The sequence below is a fragment of the Panthera onca genome, chromosome E1, assembly GCF_046562875.1.
Source record: "Panthera onca isolate mPanOnc1 chromosome E1, mPanOnc1 haplotype 2, whole genome shotgun sequence".
In the NCBI taxonomy this organism is placed as follows: domain Eukaryota; kingdom Metazoa; phylum Chordata; class Mammalia; order Carnivora; family Felidae; genus Panthera; species Panthera onca.
In genome coordinates, this window is record NC_138352.1 from 12,662,103 (window position 1) to 12,676,863 (window position 14,761).

At 60.7% G+C, this 14,761-nt stretch overlaps 1 protein-coding gene across 1 annotated transcript; it reads right to left on the reverse strand.

Annotated features, from left to right (window-relative positions):
- Nucleotides 1–10,996: 10,996 nt before the first annotated feature.
- SOCS3 (suppressor of cytokine signaling 3) lies at nt 10,997–14,433 on the reverse strand. Its single transcript, XM_060645244.3, has 2 exons — nt 14,109–14,433; nt 10,997–13,455 (listed from the first exon to the last, which is right to left on the reverse strand). Exon 2 carries the CDS (start codon nt 13,359–13,361, stop codon nt 12,684–12,686), a length of 678 nt encoding a protein of 225 aa, XP_060501227.1. The 5' UTR covers nt 13,362–13,455; nt 14,109–14,433; the 3' UTR covers nt 10,997–12,683.
- Nucleotides 14,434–14,761: the final 328 nt, after the last annotated feature.

A 14,761-nucleotide genomic window follows, 5' to 3' on the forward strand; every position in this document is an offset into this window, starting at 1 on the left:
GAATAATCATGTAATGTGCCCTTGCTCTATAAATGGGGTCCTCTGTCCTCCCCGCCCCCTGCCTCCTCAGTCAGGCCTGGGATCAGCGAGGCCTTCCCGTGTCCCTGCCCTGTCCCCCTCGGCCTGGAACTGGTGCTGGGGGTGCATCAGCACCCTTGCCAGGGCCCTTTCCTCTCCTCCCACCCCCTCAGGGTTACCTTGGAACGTGCCTCCTACAAGAGGATGGTCCAACTTGTTGTCCGAACCTGCGGGAATCCCAGGCTGAGGTCCAACAGTATTCACGGAGGGCGCAGCCTGGCTGGAGTGAGTCAGCCTCTTTCTGAACATCATTTGCTGTTTCAGCTGCCCTTTGCAGCTTGGGCCTGGTGGTTGCCAGGACAAGGCAGCCCCTGGAAATCACTGGGAAAGACCAGCATGTTCTGGGGGTGGGGGTTAACAGTGCACCTGGCAAGGAAGGGCCTCTCCATCCCCCCCCTTCCCCTCCTCTATGGGAAGCGAGAGGCTCTGGCCCCAGGCTTGGGTACCCCATGTGAGGAAGGGCGGGCCTGACTTACTGTAACTGCCTGGCTGAAAGCCTGATTGTCCTGTGGTTGGGCAGACCAGCCAGAGAGGGGCCCTGGCGGAGGGAGAGCTCACCCAGTGTAACAAGTGGAGGCAGGGTGTCACTGGTGTCCCAGGGAGACTCAGCAGACCAGGTGGGGCTGCCTGCAAGGTCACCCTCTCTCCCCTAAGCAGGTCAGGCCGCTACTGCAGTGCCAGATTATTTGTAAGAAATCAAGTCTGTCCAGGGGCTCGGCCCCTGGTCTGGAGCATCAGAGCACCGGGTGTTGAGAGAGCACTCCCTGTGTACTAAGCAATGTGGGTGTTCACGTACTGAGCTATCACAACGACCGACCGAAGGAAGCGGGGAACATTAATATCCCCATTGTACAGACGGGAAGCAGGTTTATTGACGTGCCCAGGTCTCCTAGCTGGGAGGAGCCAAAGTGAATTGGGATGAAAATTTAGGCTTCTTTTTTTTGTTTTTATTTAAATTTTTTAAAAATGTTTATTTACTTATTTATTTGAGAAAGAGACAGAGCGAGAGTGGGGGAGGGGCAGAGAGAGAGAAAGACCCAGAATCCGAAGCAGGCTCCAGGCTCTGAGCCATCAGCACAGAGCCCGACGCGGGGCTCAAACTGACGAACCGTGAGCTCACGACCTGAGCCGAAGTCGGACGCTCAACAGACTGAGCCACCCAGGCGCCCTGAAAATTTAGGCTCCTAATCCCTACTCTGTCTGGCCTCCGGGGTGTGGGAACCAGCGCAGCCCAGGAGGGCAGATGGCCCAGCTGACTGCCCAGGTGCCTGAGCCCCTCCCCCCCCCCCCCCCCCCCCCAGCAGCTTGCTCGGCACTCGGCTGACTTCCTGTCCCTGGGAGAGCAGCTGTGGGTGCGCTGAGGCAGGGCGGTCCCCTTCCTGTGGTTCAGGTAGGAGCACAGCCTCGTGCCTTCTTGGCATCCTCCCTCTTTCCTTCCCCAGGTTCTAGAAGTCAGCCCTGGGTACTCCAGAGAGCCTGGCAGAGCCAGAGGTCGGCCCAGAGTCCTTAGCTGCGGGTGAAGGGCGCGTGGGCAGAGAGAACAGGCTGCGGGCCCTGGTGGAGGAGGGCTTCGCGGGACCTGAGGACCTGGCCTTCAGCCCTCAGGGAGCACCTGGAGGCTTCCCCCGTCCCGCCTCCTCTCTGAAGGTGGCGAAAATGCAGAGGAAAGCCCACGTCCCGTCCCCAGCTGCCCCAGCCTGGTGGTTGGGATTCAACGGGGACATCTGAGGGACGGAGGCTGCTGTGTGCCCGTGTCCCCCTCGCTGTCAGGAACCCCGGGCTTTGCAAAGAGCTGGCTGCCGGGCATCCCCTGACTTTTCCCTGGGTAACATTGCCAAGGAACTGTGGTGCTGGCCAGACTTCCCACGCCCGGCCCTGTGGCTCTACCCCCACTCCGTCTCTTGCCCATGGAGGCTCGGAATAAGCTTTCTAGAGGATGCTCTTTCTTGTGTGAGGGGTCATCTGAGGTCGCCGAGATGGAGCTCTTCACCAGAGAAATGCAGGAACATCTCTGCAGCTAAATGAGGCAATGTCTGTGGGGGACTTGGCCTTGCCAGGCAGCCTCCAGACGCGTGCTCCCTCCCTGAGAGACGTTGCCCTTGGCCGTGCAGCCCTTGGCCAGGCCAACCACTGGGCTCTATCCCTGGGTGCCTTTCCAGGCTGTCCTTTGCTCAAGGTGTCCTTAACAGAGCCTAAAGGGACATTCCGCTTCTCCCTATGCCCAAGAGCCGAGAAGGACACATTTCTCAGGCTCTTCCCGAAAGATTCAAGGAAAGAAAAAAACGTTCTTGGTCTGAGATCCTGCAGAACCAACCCCCCAGAACTGGCTTGAGTGGCGTCTCCAAAATTCATGTCCACGTGGACCTTGTGCATGTGACCTAATTCGGAAATCGGGTCTTTGCAGATGTAATTAGTTACGATGAGGTCATACTGGATGAGTTTGGGCCCTAATCCAATGGCTGGTGTCCCTATAAGAAGAGAGTTGGACACAGACACACAGAGAAGAAGGCCGCGTGAAGACAGAGGCAGGGACTGGAGTGACGCATCCACCGGCCAAGGATTGGCAAGGACCTGCTGGCGGCCACCGAAGCTGAGAAGCACAAGGAAGACTTGCGCTTGCCCCCCCCCCCCACCCCGCCCCGGAGACTTCAGAGGGAGTGCAGTCCCATGGACACCTTGATTTTGGACTTGTGACCTCCAGAACCACAAGGAAGTCCGTACGTGTTGTTTTAAACCTCCCAGTGTGTGATCCTTTGATATGGCGACTCTAGGAAAGTTGGACAACCACCGAATGTCAAACAGAGGGCAGCTGAGGAAAACAAGAAGGAAACAGAGCAGGCGCACAAAGCGAAAGCTGGAAGAGACCAAGGGGGAGACGGGAAGAAGTGCTCCCTCCGTGTCTTCCTCTCTGCGGGGACAGGAAACCACCATGGAACCGGTGGCCCTGCGAGCAGGAGTGTGTGGGGCTGGATGTTGGGTGAACGGGAAGGCGAAGGCGTTCGAGATCTTGCTGGTCCCAGGGAGCCCCTGCTGGGAATAATAAAGCTTTGACTTGGTCCTGTATCAACCTCAGGACTCCCAGAGCAGGCTTTGTTGAGATCCCCCACGGAGAGATGAGGAACCCAGGCAAGGCCATTAGGTGCTGGCCCAAGGTCGTTTTCCAGGAAGCAGTGAAGGGGGCACACACCCAGCTTCCCTGCCCGACAGCCAGCGCTCTGCCCTCTACCAGTCCGGGAGTGGGGGGTGGGGCATCTCCCATGCCAGTATGCAGTGCCTCAGTGGCATCCGCAGGTGCTGACCCTGGTCAGGGACCCCAGCTCTGTTCCTGGCGAGCTGCGTGATTTGGGACAAGTCACGGCACCCCCTATTTGCCCGTTCCCCCCACGGGAAAACGGGGGACAATAATAGGGCCTAAGCCATAAGAGTTCCTGGAGAATTAAATGTTCATATATTTCAAGTGCTTAGACCAGAGCTCGGCGCACTGGAAACTTGAAGGTGTTTGTGAAATGAATAAAAGACGCTGATGGGAGTACTCTTTGTCCAAGGAGAGCGCCTTGGGACCGCGAACCTGTCTTATTCTCACTCCACAGGCCACGGGGAGGCCAAGGCCAACAACATTCTCATGCGGTCCTGGTCTGTTCCCCACAGAACCCTCCAGAGACTAGCCAGAAGGGCCCTTGAGACCGGGGAGCAGAGCTCCGCCCACGTCCTGGGCAGGCTGATTCAGTTGCTTGAAACCTGCCTTCTCGCAGGCTGAGGACACCTTTGGATCCTGGGCCAGGCCAGCAGCTTTCTCCTCCCAGAGGAGAGCTCAGACCTCCGCCAGCTATTCCGCCCGGAGTCCTGGTCAGTCGCCTCCCGGTTAGCTGTCTCGGGGGGACCAGGACTGGGGTGACGACTCGCTGTCAGGCATCAGCCCATGGAAAGAGAATGCACAGTGCACATCAGAGGGGTAGTACAATGTGCTGCATTTGCAGACAGAGGGAGCCGCGTGTGTGTGCGACCTTCCCCCACCTGTCCCCCGGGGGGTCTGCAGCCTCTACTGGCCCTTTTCGTTGGCTCCTGTCCAGATGTCTCTCCTCCCGGCCACAGAGCCCAGCCGGGTGACCCCAGGGCTTGTGGACTCTGCCTGGGTTGAAGCCCCTCCCCTTCGGCGCTCGAGACTGACCAACTCAGTCCTCGGCCTGCTGTGGGCACAAGGTCTCTCGCTGCAGCTGGGCCCCTTGGCTGACCTTCTCAGCTCCTTCTCTTAGACGGGAGAGGTCTGGCAGCACGCCTGCGGGCGGGCCGGGCTTTTCTCCTGGGCTCCTCCCTCCACTCCAGGGCTCTGGCCGTAGCCTGGTCAGGGTCCTTGCTGAGTTTCCTGGCCAAACCCCGGAGTGATGGCCTGAGGAGTCCAGCGGGGAAGCCCCAGGGTGTAGGGAAACATGCCACAGCCACTGACTGCCCCGCCCCCCACCGGGCAAGGCCCGTGGGTCTCCAAGTGTCTTCTGGGTAGCCTTCCGGCCAGACCCCCTTGCCCACTTTCTCCAGGAGCCAAGGAGCACTGAAGAGCACAGGGAAGAATTGCCCCTTCCCAGCGCTGGTTTCCTCTCCCTCCAGCCTCCTTTTCACGGGATTCCGGAACGGAAAAAGTTATGTAGAAGCCATCTCATCTCTTTCCCCACCTTCTGGAAACCAGAGTTCAGGGCAATATTGGGGTTCTCTGAGGCTTCGAGCAAAATCCCGCACGTTGGGTTGGCCAGACGTCTTGCTGGAATTTCCTTGGGAGTTCTGTGTGCATTGGGCACCCCCACCGAGGCTCCCTCCTGCTGGGAGATGGGGGGGGGGGGTGTCTCATGCTCCTAGCAACCACCCAAGGTCTCAACAGACAGAGTGACGGCCTCAGGACCTTGTCCCAGGGCTGAGCTGGCCGGTGTGGACCCAGCTGCCATTTGAGTCCCCTGGGGAGCCTTCGCAGCCGCTGGTAGATGGAGGTCCTGGGCGGTGGGGGCTCTCACACGCAGACGCTAGCAGTCGTGGAAAGGGCACTGGACCCGAAGTCCAGTGACTGGTGTCCTAAGGGAGGCTGCTTCTATCACCAGTTATCTGTGTGATCTGAGGCAGGTCTGGATCCCCTCTACGCCTCAATTTGCTCATCTGGAAAAGGCAATAGATGTCACTTTACCTGCCTCACTTGCATCCGAGGCGCGGAGGGAACGTGGAAGGACATCACGTATTAGGACGCATTGAGAAGAGCAGAAGTGCCACTTAGGCAAACATCAGGTGTTAAAAATAAAAGATGCCTGTTTGCGTCCCAAAGTAAAAGTTGTGGGTGACTTACTATTGCAACGACTTCTGAAACCTCGTTATTTAAAGACATTTCTTCTTTTGGGGCACCTGGGTGGCTCAGTGGGTTGAGCATCCGACTCTTGATTTCGGCTCAGGTCATGATCTCACGGTTTGTGGGTCTGAACCCCTCGCCCGGCTCTGTGCTGTGCTGACAGCTCGGAGCAGCCCGGGCATAGGGCCGGATAACCCCAACACGACACGACACCGGCTCACAGGTGAGCGGGGGTGGGGGGGGTGGGGAGGGAGTGTGGGGTGCAGGGTGTGGGGGGCTTATCCATTTAGAAGAAGATGACAAATGAACCAATGCCAATGCGGATCCTACTGGGATGAACCATGGACCGTGCGTGCGAGCGTGTGTGCGAGTGAATGTGCGTAATAAAAGCAGCATGTTTAGGAGGTGACTCTGGTGTGGATGTGCCCGATGGGGACATACCAAACCTCTTGAAGTTCCCAAAAGTTTTTTCCCTTTTCCGGGCCATTTCCCTGTTTCAGGTCATTAGAATGCCCCTCTGTCCCACGCCTGCCTGCCCGGGGAACACCTGCTGTTTTGCCTTAGCTCACGAGTGTCACCTCTTCTGGGAAACCACTGTAGGTCATTTCCTCCTAGGGCTGCCAGCTGTCTGCTGTATAACATTTTATTTTTACACCCATTCCTTTTTAGGATACTTCTTGGTTTTCACCTCTGGTTCCCCTTTCAGACTGTAAGCCTCTTGATGTCTGAATGCTTCTTAGCACTGATCTCCAGCACCGGTCATGGTGCCCAGAAGAGGGTTCCTACCTGCGCCGGGATCACCTGGAGTGTTGTTAAGGCAAGGGTACCCTAAACTTCAGAAACACTGCAGCCCCCCATCACACAACTTCAGGGGACACCATCCACAAAGCTCATATTGTGAACAGCGCCCCTGCAGTTGTGAGGCACAGTGACGTCCTAGAGGACCAGCTTTTGCATTTCATGCCTTTACCTTGCAACATCTGCACATTGCAAATACCAGATAAGGTTTTCTATAGGAAAGGAAGATTGGAGATTTGCGGGGGAGGGAGGCGTAACAGAGGAAATACATTTTCTTGCGTAATGTGCCTAACAAGCTAGTCTCCTGGTTGTTATCTTTTTCTCTAAGTCTGGCGCTTCAAGCCTTCTCCTAAGGCTGGGCCTGATTATTGCAATGAATGGCAGCAGTGACGGTTTCACCAGGATTACGTGAAGTTTTAGCATCCAGAACCCTAGCTTCAGAAGACGGCCTGTAGCCGCTGCTGATTGTCTGCCATGCAGCCTTCCAGGCCGCTGCTGTTGCTTAAGGCTGTGCTGTAATGCAGAACACTCAGGAGTGGGAAGTCCAGAGTTCTCCCCGCTTCTGGGAACAGCCCCCCATCCCCCTCCCTGCACCAGCTTCCACAGGCCGTCCTCATGACAGTGGGTCAGGCTCACCCAAGGATTTCACAAATGCCTGGCCTGTTCCCAGCACAGTAGAGCTGGGAGGGCTCAGCCTTGAGGGGGGGGGGCGGGGGGGGGTGGGGAGGAACACCGTACTCTTTCCCTGTGGGGCCCCCTGTTCTCAGGCCCAGGGCTGGGAGCTGGAGCCCAGGAGAGGGAAGGGCTGCACTTGCCTGCGCTTGCCGGGGCGCGGGCCGTGAACCCAGGCTTTCCCTCCCTGCTGATTTCCCAGATCGGCTTAGTCAAGGTTCAAGAAGGAAATTCCCTGTCCCCGGAAGAGAGGAGGATCCGGGCTTGTCTTCCCGGAAGGCAGCAACGAAAGTGGTCAGAGAGTCACCTGGGGAGATGTTGAGGATTCAGATTCCGGGACTCCCCTCAGGCCTTCTGATTCAGAAGAGCTGGGGTTGGAATCGGTGACCTAGCAATTTCGTCTGCTCCCTGGGGGGCTGGCCGCAGGCGCTTCCGCACTTTTGGGGGAGGTGTGTGTGAAGAGTGTTTGGCTGCAAGAGCCCGGGATTCTCAGCCGGAGGGCCTCTGGCTCTGGCGCTCTCTACCTGACCCCGTGACCCTGGAAGAGCTGCCCTTGTGTTTCAGGCCTCAGTTTCCCCATCTCTGAAATGGGCGTGTTCCGACCCGAGGGTAGGGTGATCAATTGGCCTGGTTTGCTGGACTTTCAGAGCTGAACTGGAACCGTGCTGGGCAAACCAGGGCTAGCTGGTCACCCTACCAGAGGGAGAAACAGGACGGGGGATGTGCCACCTACTGGAAATGTGACTTGAAGATGCATCTTTGCACTACTAGTAGCCGGCTATATTTATTTACATATTTACTAGTTCGTTGTCTGCCACTCCCACTAAGCCTCTGGAGAGCAGGACAATCAGGGCCTTGTCCTGTTCTACGCCCAGTCCCCGGACACACAGGATGTGTTCAACAGATGTTTGGGGAGTGAAAGAATGAATGAGTGAATGAGGGACCGGGGCAGAGGCTGGGGGGCTCCAAGGACGGGATCCCTGGACAGAAAGAGTGTGCGCTGGGGGGCGGAGGGAGGGCACTCGCCAGCCGGAAGGGGAGATTCGGCATTCGGTTCCCCTGGGAGGAGAGAACTTGGCCGAGGTGGGGGGGAGCCAGTGCTTTCTGAGCAGCTCCCCTCGGAGGGGTCAGTGATCCCTCCCCCCCAGTGACGAAGGACTCCTTGCCTCCCGCAGGAGCCCCGGGCGCGCCGGTCCACCCTCTCTCCTCCCCCTCCCGCCCCCCACCCCAGGGAGGTGCGCCTGGCAGCCTCCCCGTCGAATTTCCTGGCACTCGGCTGAGAATAAACAGCGCTGCGCGCCCGTAATCCCGTTGTCACGGCGACCGCGCTCCGCGGGGCGGGGGCGTGGCGGGGGCGTGGCCTGCCCACCGCGCGCGAGCTCGGCTGGGCGCGGCGGCGGCGGTGGCGCGGGCCCGGGAGGTGCCACCCGCCCGGCTGAGCGCGGACATTCTTCGCATAGCTCCGCCAGGGCTCCCGCGGCGTCCGGGAAGTGACTCTTCCTGGCAGAGGCCGGCCTGGGAGCGACGCGCGCGCCCGCCCGCACGGGAGGGGGCGGGACGCGGCGCTGGAAGGTGCGCCCCGGGCCCGGCTCTTCCCAGCCTCGGCCTGGGTCTTCCCGATCCGCCCCTGGGCACGTCGACCCCCACCCCGCAGACTTCTGTCTCTGCTCAGACTCCCTCGGTGACTCCCCTCGCCCTCCGTCTCTCTGCCTGGTACCCCGGCGGTGCCCCCTCCCAAGCCTCCTTCCTCGTTCCTTAGACTAGGACCCAACGTGCAGGCTTATGCTCCAGCTCCCCTGTCTGTGGCCTCCCTCGCTCCCTCCCCCCAGAGCAGGCCTTAGATTTCCCATTCCTGGCTCTGGCTCATCCGGAGGACTGCCCCCCCCCCCAAAAAAAAAAAACAGCACCACCGGAGAGAGGATAGGGCCTCTTGGGGGGTGGATTCTTACAACGCCCGAAGCAGCGTAATAGGACACAGGGCCTGGAGGCAGCAACCTCTCCCCTTTCTGTTGGCCAGGGACCCCCAGCTTTGCTCGTCTTAATCTCACTGAGGCATGGGTGTCTGCTCAAGCTTCTTAGCAAATCTGGGAACCAGGCGGAGTCCTCCTCTGGCAGTCAGGACAGAGCCCCCCACCCCCACTCCTTAAGTCCTGGGTGTGTGTGTGGGGGGGTCTGTCCCCAAAAGGACTGTGAAGTTCAGAAAGATTTATGCAGCAGAGGGTAGGATGAGGAGGGAAAACAGGAAGGAGCGCTGGGGAGCAGAATGATGGAAGGGAGAGATTCTCTCTGTTGCCACTCATTTGCTGTGTGAATTTAAGTAAATTGCTTTCCAGGGGCGCCTGCGGGGCTCAGTGGGTTAAGCGGCCTACTTGGGCTCAGGTCATGATCTCACGGTTCATGGGTTCCAGCCCCGCGTTGGGCTCTGTGCTGACAGCTCAGAGCCTGGAGCCTGCTCCGGATTCTGTGTCTTCCTCTCTCTCTGTTCTTCCCCTGCTCATGCTCTGTCTCTGTCTCTCTCTCTCAAAAATAAATACAGATTAAAACAAATGTTTAAGTAAATTGCTTTCCTTCTCTGGGACTCCGTTCGCTTGTCTGCAAAAGCAGAAGGTTGGTCCAGTCTGTGGTCTGATAATGGGGAGACAGAAAAAAGTGTGGGAGGAACGATGTGGGGGGAGGGGGCATCAAAGGAAAAGGGTGGGGGGGGGGGCTTCCTGCCTCTGAGTTCAACCTCCCAAGGAGGGCGGAGAGAGGAGCTTCCCCTTGGGCCAGAGAAGATCAAGCCCTTGGGTTAGTGCCCCCGTCAACACTGGACACCCTGGCAAAACAGCGCCTGAACAGGGAAGAGCCTGCCAGGAGTTTCCCAGGCTCCCCTCCTCCTGGGATGAGCCAGGCCTCACTGGGTCCCCTCGCCTGACCTCGTGCTCTGGGAAGGTGACCTTACCTGGGTCTGCATTCTCTGTTCTGGGAAATGGTGGTCTCTCTGGACTGGTTCCTACATGCTCTGTCCACTCAGGAGTCTCAAGCCTGGCCCTTTCTTGTCACTTTATTACATTATTTTCCCCCAAAAGTCTAGGAGATGGGAAAGAAAAATGACTTTGTTTATTTACTCTCAGTTGCCTTTTGAACGCTGATTCCCGGAGCAGCTTATAGAGGGACCGGGGAGGGGGCCATCCCTAATGCTGACACCCCAGAGCCAGGGCCCGCACCGCTTGGCTTTGCAGGGAGATGCACTGAGGGGCAGCCCTGGGCACACACTTAGTGCTTCGGGAGGCGGAGAGAGTTCACGCTTCCAACGCTGTGTCTTTCCCACATTCCCAAGTGGTGTGTCCTTGGGCACGTTGCTTAACCTCTGTGAACCCGAGTGACTGCCCCACTCAGTCAACAAATATTGACTGAGCCCTGTTCTGGGCCTCAGAAGTGACCAGCGCAAGCCCCCCCAGCTCCCATGGAACCCGCGGTTGTGTCTGAGAATACAGGGGTGATAACACCTGCGCTGTGGGGCTGGGAAGGTTAACCCAGATAGCCTCTAAGTACCCAGAGGGTGGGAGTGACTAAAAATAGGCAAATAGACGGGTACTGTCATTGGGAGTCGCGCGTGTGGGTGCGCCTTCGCAGGTCCCGGGTCTCCCAGGAGTGGAGGGCCCACCCCTCCCCCCACCTCCCACGAACCTGGCTGCGCTGAGGTCGCGGGTCACAGCCAGGACCCCCGGTGACCCCGGGAGTCTGGGCTTTCTCGGAACACCTCCCAGCCAAGGAGCAGAGCGCTTCTAATAGCCTGGAGCCTCTAAAAGCTTTGACCACAGCTCAGTTTACTCCCTGCAAACCCTTTGAAGTTCTTCCTTCGAACTTGCTTTGCATATTCTGGTCAGATCTGAATCAGACTAGCAGGAATTACCCCTCTCGGTACAGTCTAGGTGGCTGCCTTAGCTTGTCAGTGACGTGAAGATGATTCCAGAGTGAGCCGAGGAGCGCCCGGGGAAGCAAGGGGGCAGAGCGCGCACCCCAGCGGCTCTCTCTCCTCTCCTCTGCCCTCCCCTCCCCTCCCCTCCCCTCGGACGCCGCGTGGGTGTGGGTGAAAGAGAAAGCAAGCCAGAGCAGGGGCGGGGGGGAAAAGGCTCCAGTCGGTTTTCATTAAAAAATAGTGCTCTTTATTATAAATTACTGAAATGTTTCTTTTTTGAATATAAATATAAATATGTGCAAAGTTTGAGTTGGATTGGTATTTTGTTGAGTTCTTCAAGCATCTCCTAACAGCCTCGAAGGCCTGGGTGGGGGAAGGGAGAGGACTGGAGGTGGAATCTTTATAAAAGACAGAGTGATTGAGGCAGATTGTAAACATTATTAAAAAACAAAAACAAAATAACAGGAAAAAAAAAAAAAAAACCACCCCAACACACAGCTGCCCCATCCAGCCCCATACCTGACACAGAAAACTTTTGTGTTTGTTTAGTTTTCCCCAAAAAGAACAGTTCCAGATAATTCCATCGCTGCTACATTCCTGTTAAGTTTTCACTGATCAGTGCTATTGCAGAGAGGGAGCAGCTGGCAGCTGGGGTGGCAGGGGCCCCAGTCTCTCAATGACTTCCTGCCTGTGCCCTCCCCCCACCCCACCCCCAGGTGAGGGCTGTGCAGGGCCTGGTGGGGGGTGGGGGGGCTGTGGGACCTGGTGGCTCAGCTCTGCCAAAGCCCAGGCACCCTGAGGCACCTGTGACTGGCCAATACCAACTGGGCTCGCCTTCTTCCAGGGCTTGGCTGGAAGGCGTAGATCTCCGCCCCCCTCCGTCTCCGCCTGCCGCTCCCCGCCCCCCCCCCCCCCCCACGCTGAGTGGCCAGCAGCTTGCCCTCCGAGGATCCCTTGGCCTCTGCCTGGATAGGCTGAGTGTGTGGCTTCTTGTGTGCCAGTCCCTATCCATGGGACAGGGAGCATTTAAGGCAAATCTCCTAGCCAGACAGGAGGCCCAAAGTAGAACCCCTCGTCTCGGTGTCGGAGATCTGGGGTCAGAGATGGCTATCTTTTCCACCCTCCTCCCAACCCCCGGGTACAGAACAACTGACCAGCCCATGCCTCCCCCCCCCTCCGAAGGCCACTCCCCCCTTAAAACGAGGGAAGGGCCCAGGGCTCTGGGGCACCCGATGGACTCTGGGACCTGTGTTCCTGGTGGCTGTCCCAGAGAGGGAGACAGAACAGCCCCCTTCAGGTCACCCCTTGACCTTAACCCCCAGAGCCGGGGCGGGGGGAGGAGCATGCAGCCGCCCTCCTCACCTGGGGCGGACGGTGGGAGGAGCCATTTCCGAGGCCAGCCTGCAGCCCTGCGGCCCCTGGGGGCGCCCTCTCCTCCACCCTCTTCCAGGCCGGAGACCTGTTCAGGTTTAAAGCTACGTTTTAAACCAAATCAAAGAGCAAACAAGTTCCGTTGGAAAGTTTGAAGACTCCCCGGCAGTTCTCACTAGTTCATCGCTCCTGCAGTGTCCCCTGTTTGGAAATGCAGGGGGAGTTGAGGAAGCGGAGAGGAGGAGAAGAGACCAATGCTGTCGTCGTCGCTGTCCCTACCGGGCCAGCGGGCTCCTCCGGAGACGCTGGCGTGGGGGCGGGGCGCTCAGGTGGCCGCCCCCCCTTCCCTCAGACACATTCCAGGTCCCGCCGTCCCCATTCTGCAGGGGGGGGTGGGGAGGTGGAAGGGAGGGGCCTGTCCACCCCCCCTGGCTCCCCCCAGAGCTGCAGGACTCTCACGGCTGGATTCTTGTGCTTGTGCCATGTGCCACGGGGGAGAGGGGACCCAGGCTCCTCGCCCCGACCCCTGCCCTTTGCTCTTTAAAGAGGGGCATCGTACTGGTCCAGGAATTCCCGAATGGGCCCAGGCAGCTGGGTGACTTTCTCATAGGAGTCCAGGTGGCCGTTGACGGTCTTCCGACAGAGATGTTGGAGAGTGGCCACGTTGGAGGAGAGGGGCCGGCTCAACACCAGAGGGATCTTCTCGCCCCCGGAGTAGATGTAATAGGCTCTCCTGGGGGGACTCCCCGCCAGCGGCTGGGCCGGCGGCTGCTCCGGCACCTCGGAGGAGGGTTCGGCGGGTGGAGGGGGCAAGGAGGGGGCGCCGGGGGGCGGCATGTAGTGGTGCACCAGCTTGAGCACGCAGTCGAAGCGGGGCACCGGCTGCGTGCTCCGGGGGTCGCTCTGCAGCGAAAAGCTGCCCCCCTCGCACTGGATGCGCAGGTTCTTGGTCCCCGACTGGGTCTTGACGCTGAGCGTGAAGAAGTGGCGCTGGTCCGAGCTGTCGCGGATGAGGAAGGTGCCGGCGGGCTCGGCGCTGAGCAGCAGGTTCGCCTCGCCGCCCGTCACGGCGCTCCAGTAGAAGCCGCTCTCCTGCAGCTTGCGCACTGCGTTCACCACCAGCTGGTACTCGCTCTTGGAACTGAAGGTCTTGAGGCGCAGGCTGGTGTCCAGGGGGCGGCTCATCCCGGCGGCGGGAAACTTGCTGTGGGTGACCATGGCGCACGGAGCCAGCGTGGATCTGCGCGGCGGCGGCGGCGGCTGCAGCTGCTCGGCGGCCTCCGCACAGCGGCCGCTACCGCATCCCGGGGGGCTGCGGGGAGGAAGGGGCGCGCCGCGTGAGTGCCCGGAACCGTCCGGCGCGCCCGGCCCGCCCCGGCCCCCCAGCCTCCTCCCGGCGGCCCGGGCCCCCGCCCCCTGCCCCGAGGCCCCCGCCTGAGCCCTTCTCCCACCCACCCCACCCTCCCCCCCCCCCCCCGCGCCCAGGCACCCCGCGGAGCCCGCCCAGCCCCCGCCCCCGCCCGCGGGGTGGCCCCAGGCAGCCCCCTTCCCCGGCACGCGCCGGGAGAACGCCGAGTGGGGAACCTCGGGCGCGGAAGTTGGGTCTCCGGGAGCGTGGCCGGGGAGGGGAGCGGGAGAAGGGCCCCCGGGACGCTCTGGGCGCCGCTCAGTCCGGTGGCCCCGAGCGGCGGGGACGGAGAGAGGAATCCGAGGCACGGGGGGGAGGGAGGGGGCTTGAGAAGCCCGAGGGCCCAGCCTGGGTCTTCCGGGAACCTGGGATCTCCGGCTTCCATCCGCTCTGCCCCCTACCTCGTCCCCTCCCTGCCGGGAATGACCCGGGAAGGGGAGGGGAAACCGGGAAAAAGCTCCCGGGACTAGCGAGTCGCCACCACCACCACCACCAACCCCCTCCCCCCCGCCCCGCCAACCTCCCGCCCCGCTCCACGCCGCGCCCCTCCTTCCTACCTGGTCCCGAAACGAAGTCTCCGGCCTCGGGGCTGCGCCTCCTACGGTCCCCAAGGCGAGGCGGCCGCGCGGCGACCAGCGGTGGCCCGCGCTGCGCCCAGATGTTGGCGGCCGTGGAGTCCACCGAGGGCCCCGCGCGCGCGTCTCTCGGGCTTCGCTGGGGCGCCCGCCCTGCCCCCTGCGCGTCCCCGGGCCGGCCGGCAGGGACGAGGCGAGGGGCCGCGGCGGGAGCTGGGCCGGAGTGGCGGCGCTGGCGGCGGCGGCGGCGGCGGCGGCGGCGGCGCGGGAGTGCGAGTCGGAGCCGCCGCCGAGGCCGCGCTCGCGGGTATATACGCGGCCGCCGCGCCCCGCCCCCCGATTCCTGGAACTGCGCGGCCGGCCTTCTTGTAATGTTTAGTCACTACTCGCAGCAATGAAAGGCTGCGCGGAGGGCGAAGGAGGGGCCGCGGGCGGCCGAGGGCGGGCCGCGAGCGGGGCCGGGACCGGCCGAGACGCGCGCACAGACAAAGCGCGGCGCGAGGCGGCCCGGGCGGCCGGCGGGCGCGGCGCCAGCCCCGGCGGCGCGTTCCTGGCAGCGGCCCCTCCCCCCGCCCTGCGCGCGCGCTCCGCCCCCAACTTCTCATTCACACTTTCCCCCTCCCTTCTAAGAAGGC

Bases quoted from the DNA above. Each gene is read 5' to 3' on its own strand.
- SOCS3 (XM_060645244.3), bottom strand. From the start codon at position 13,361: ATGGTCACCCACAGCAAGTTTCCCGCCGCCGGGATGAGCCGCCCCCTG.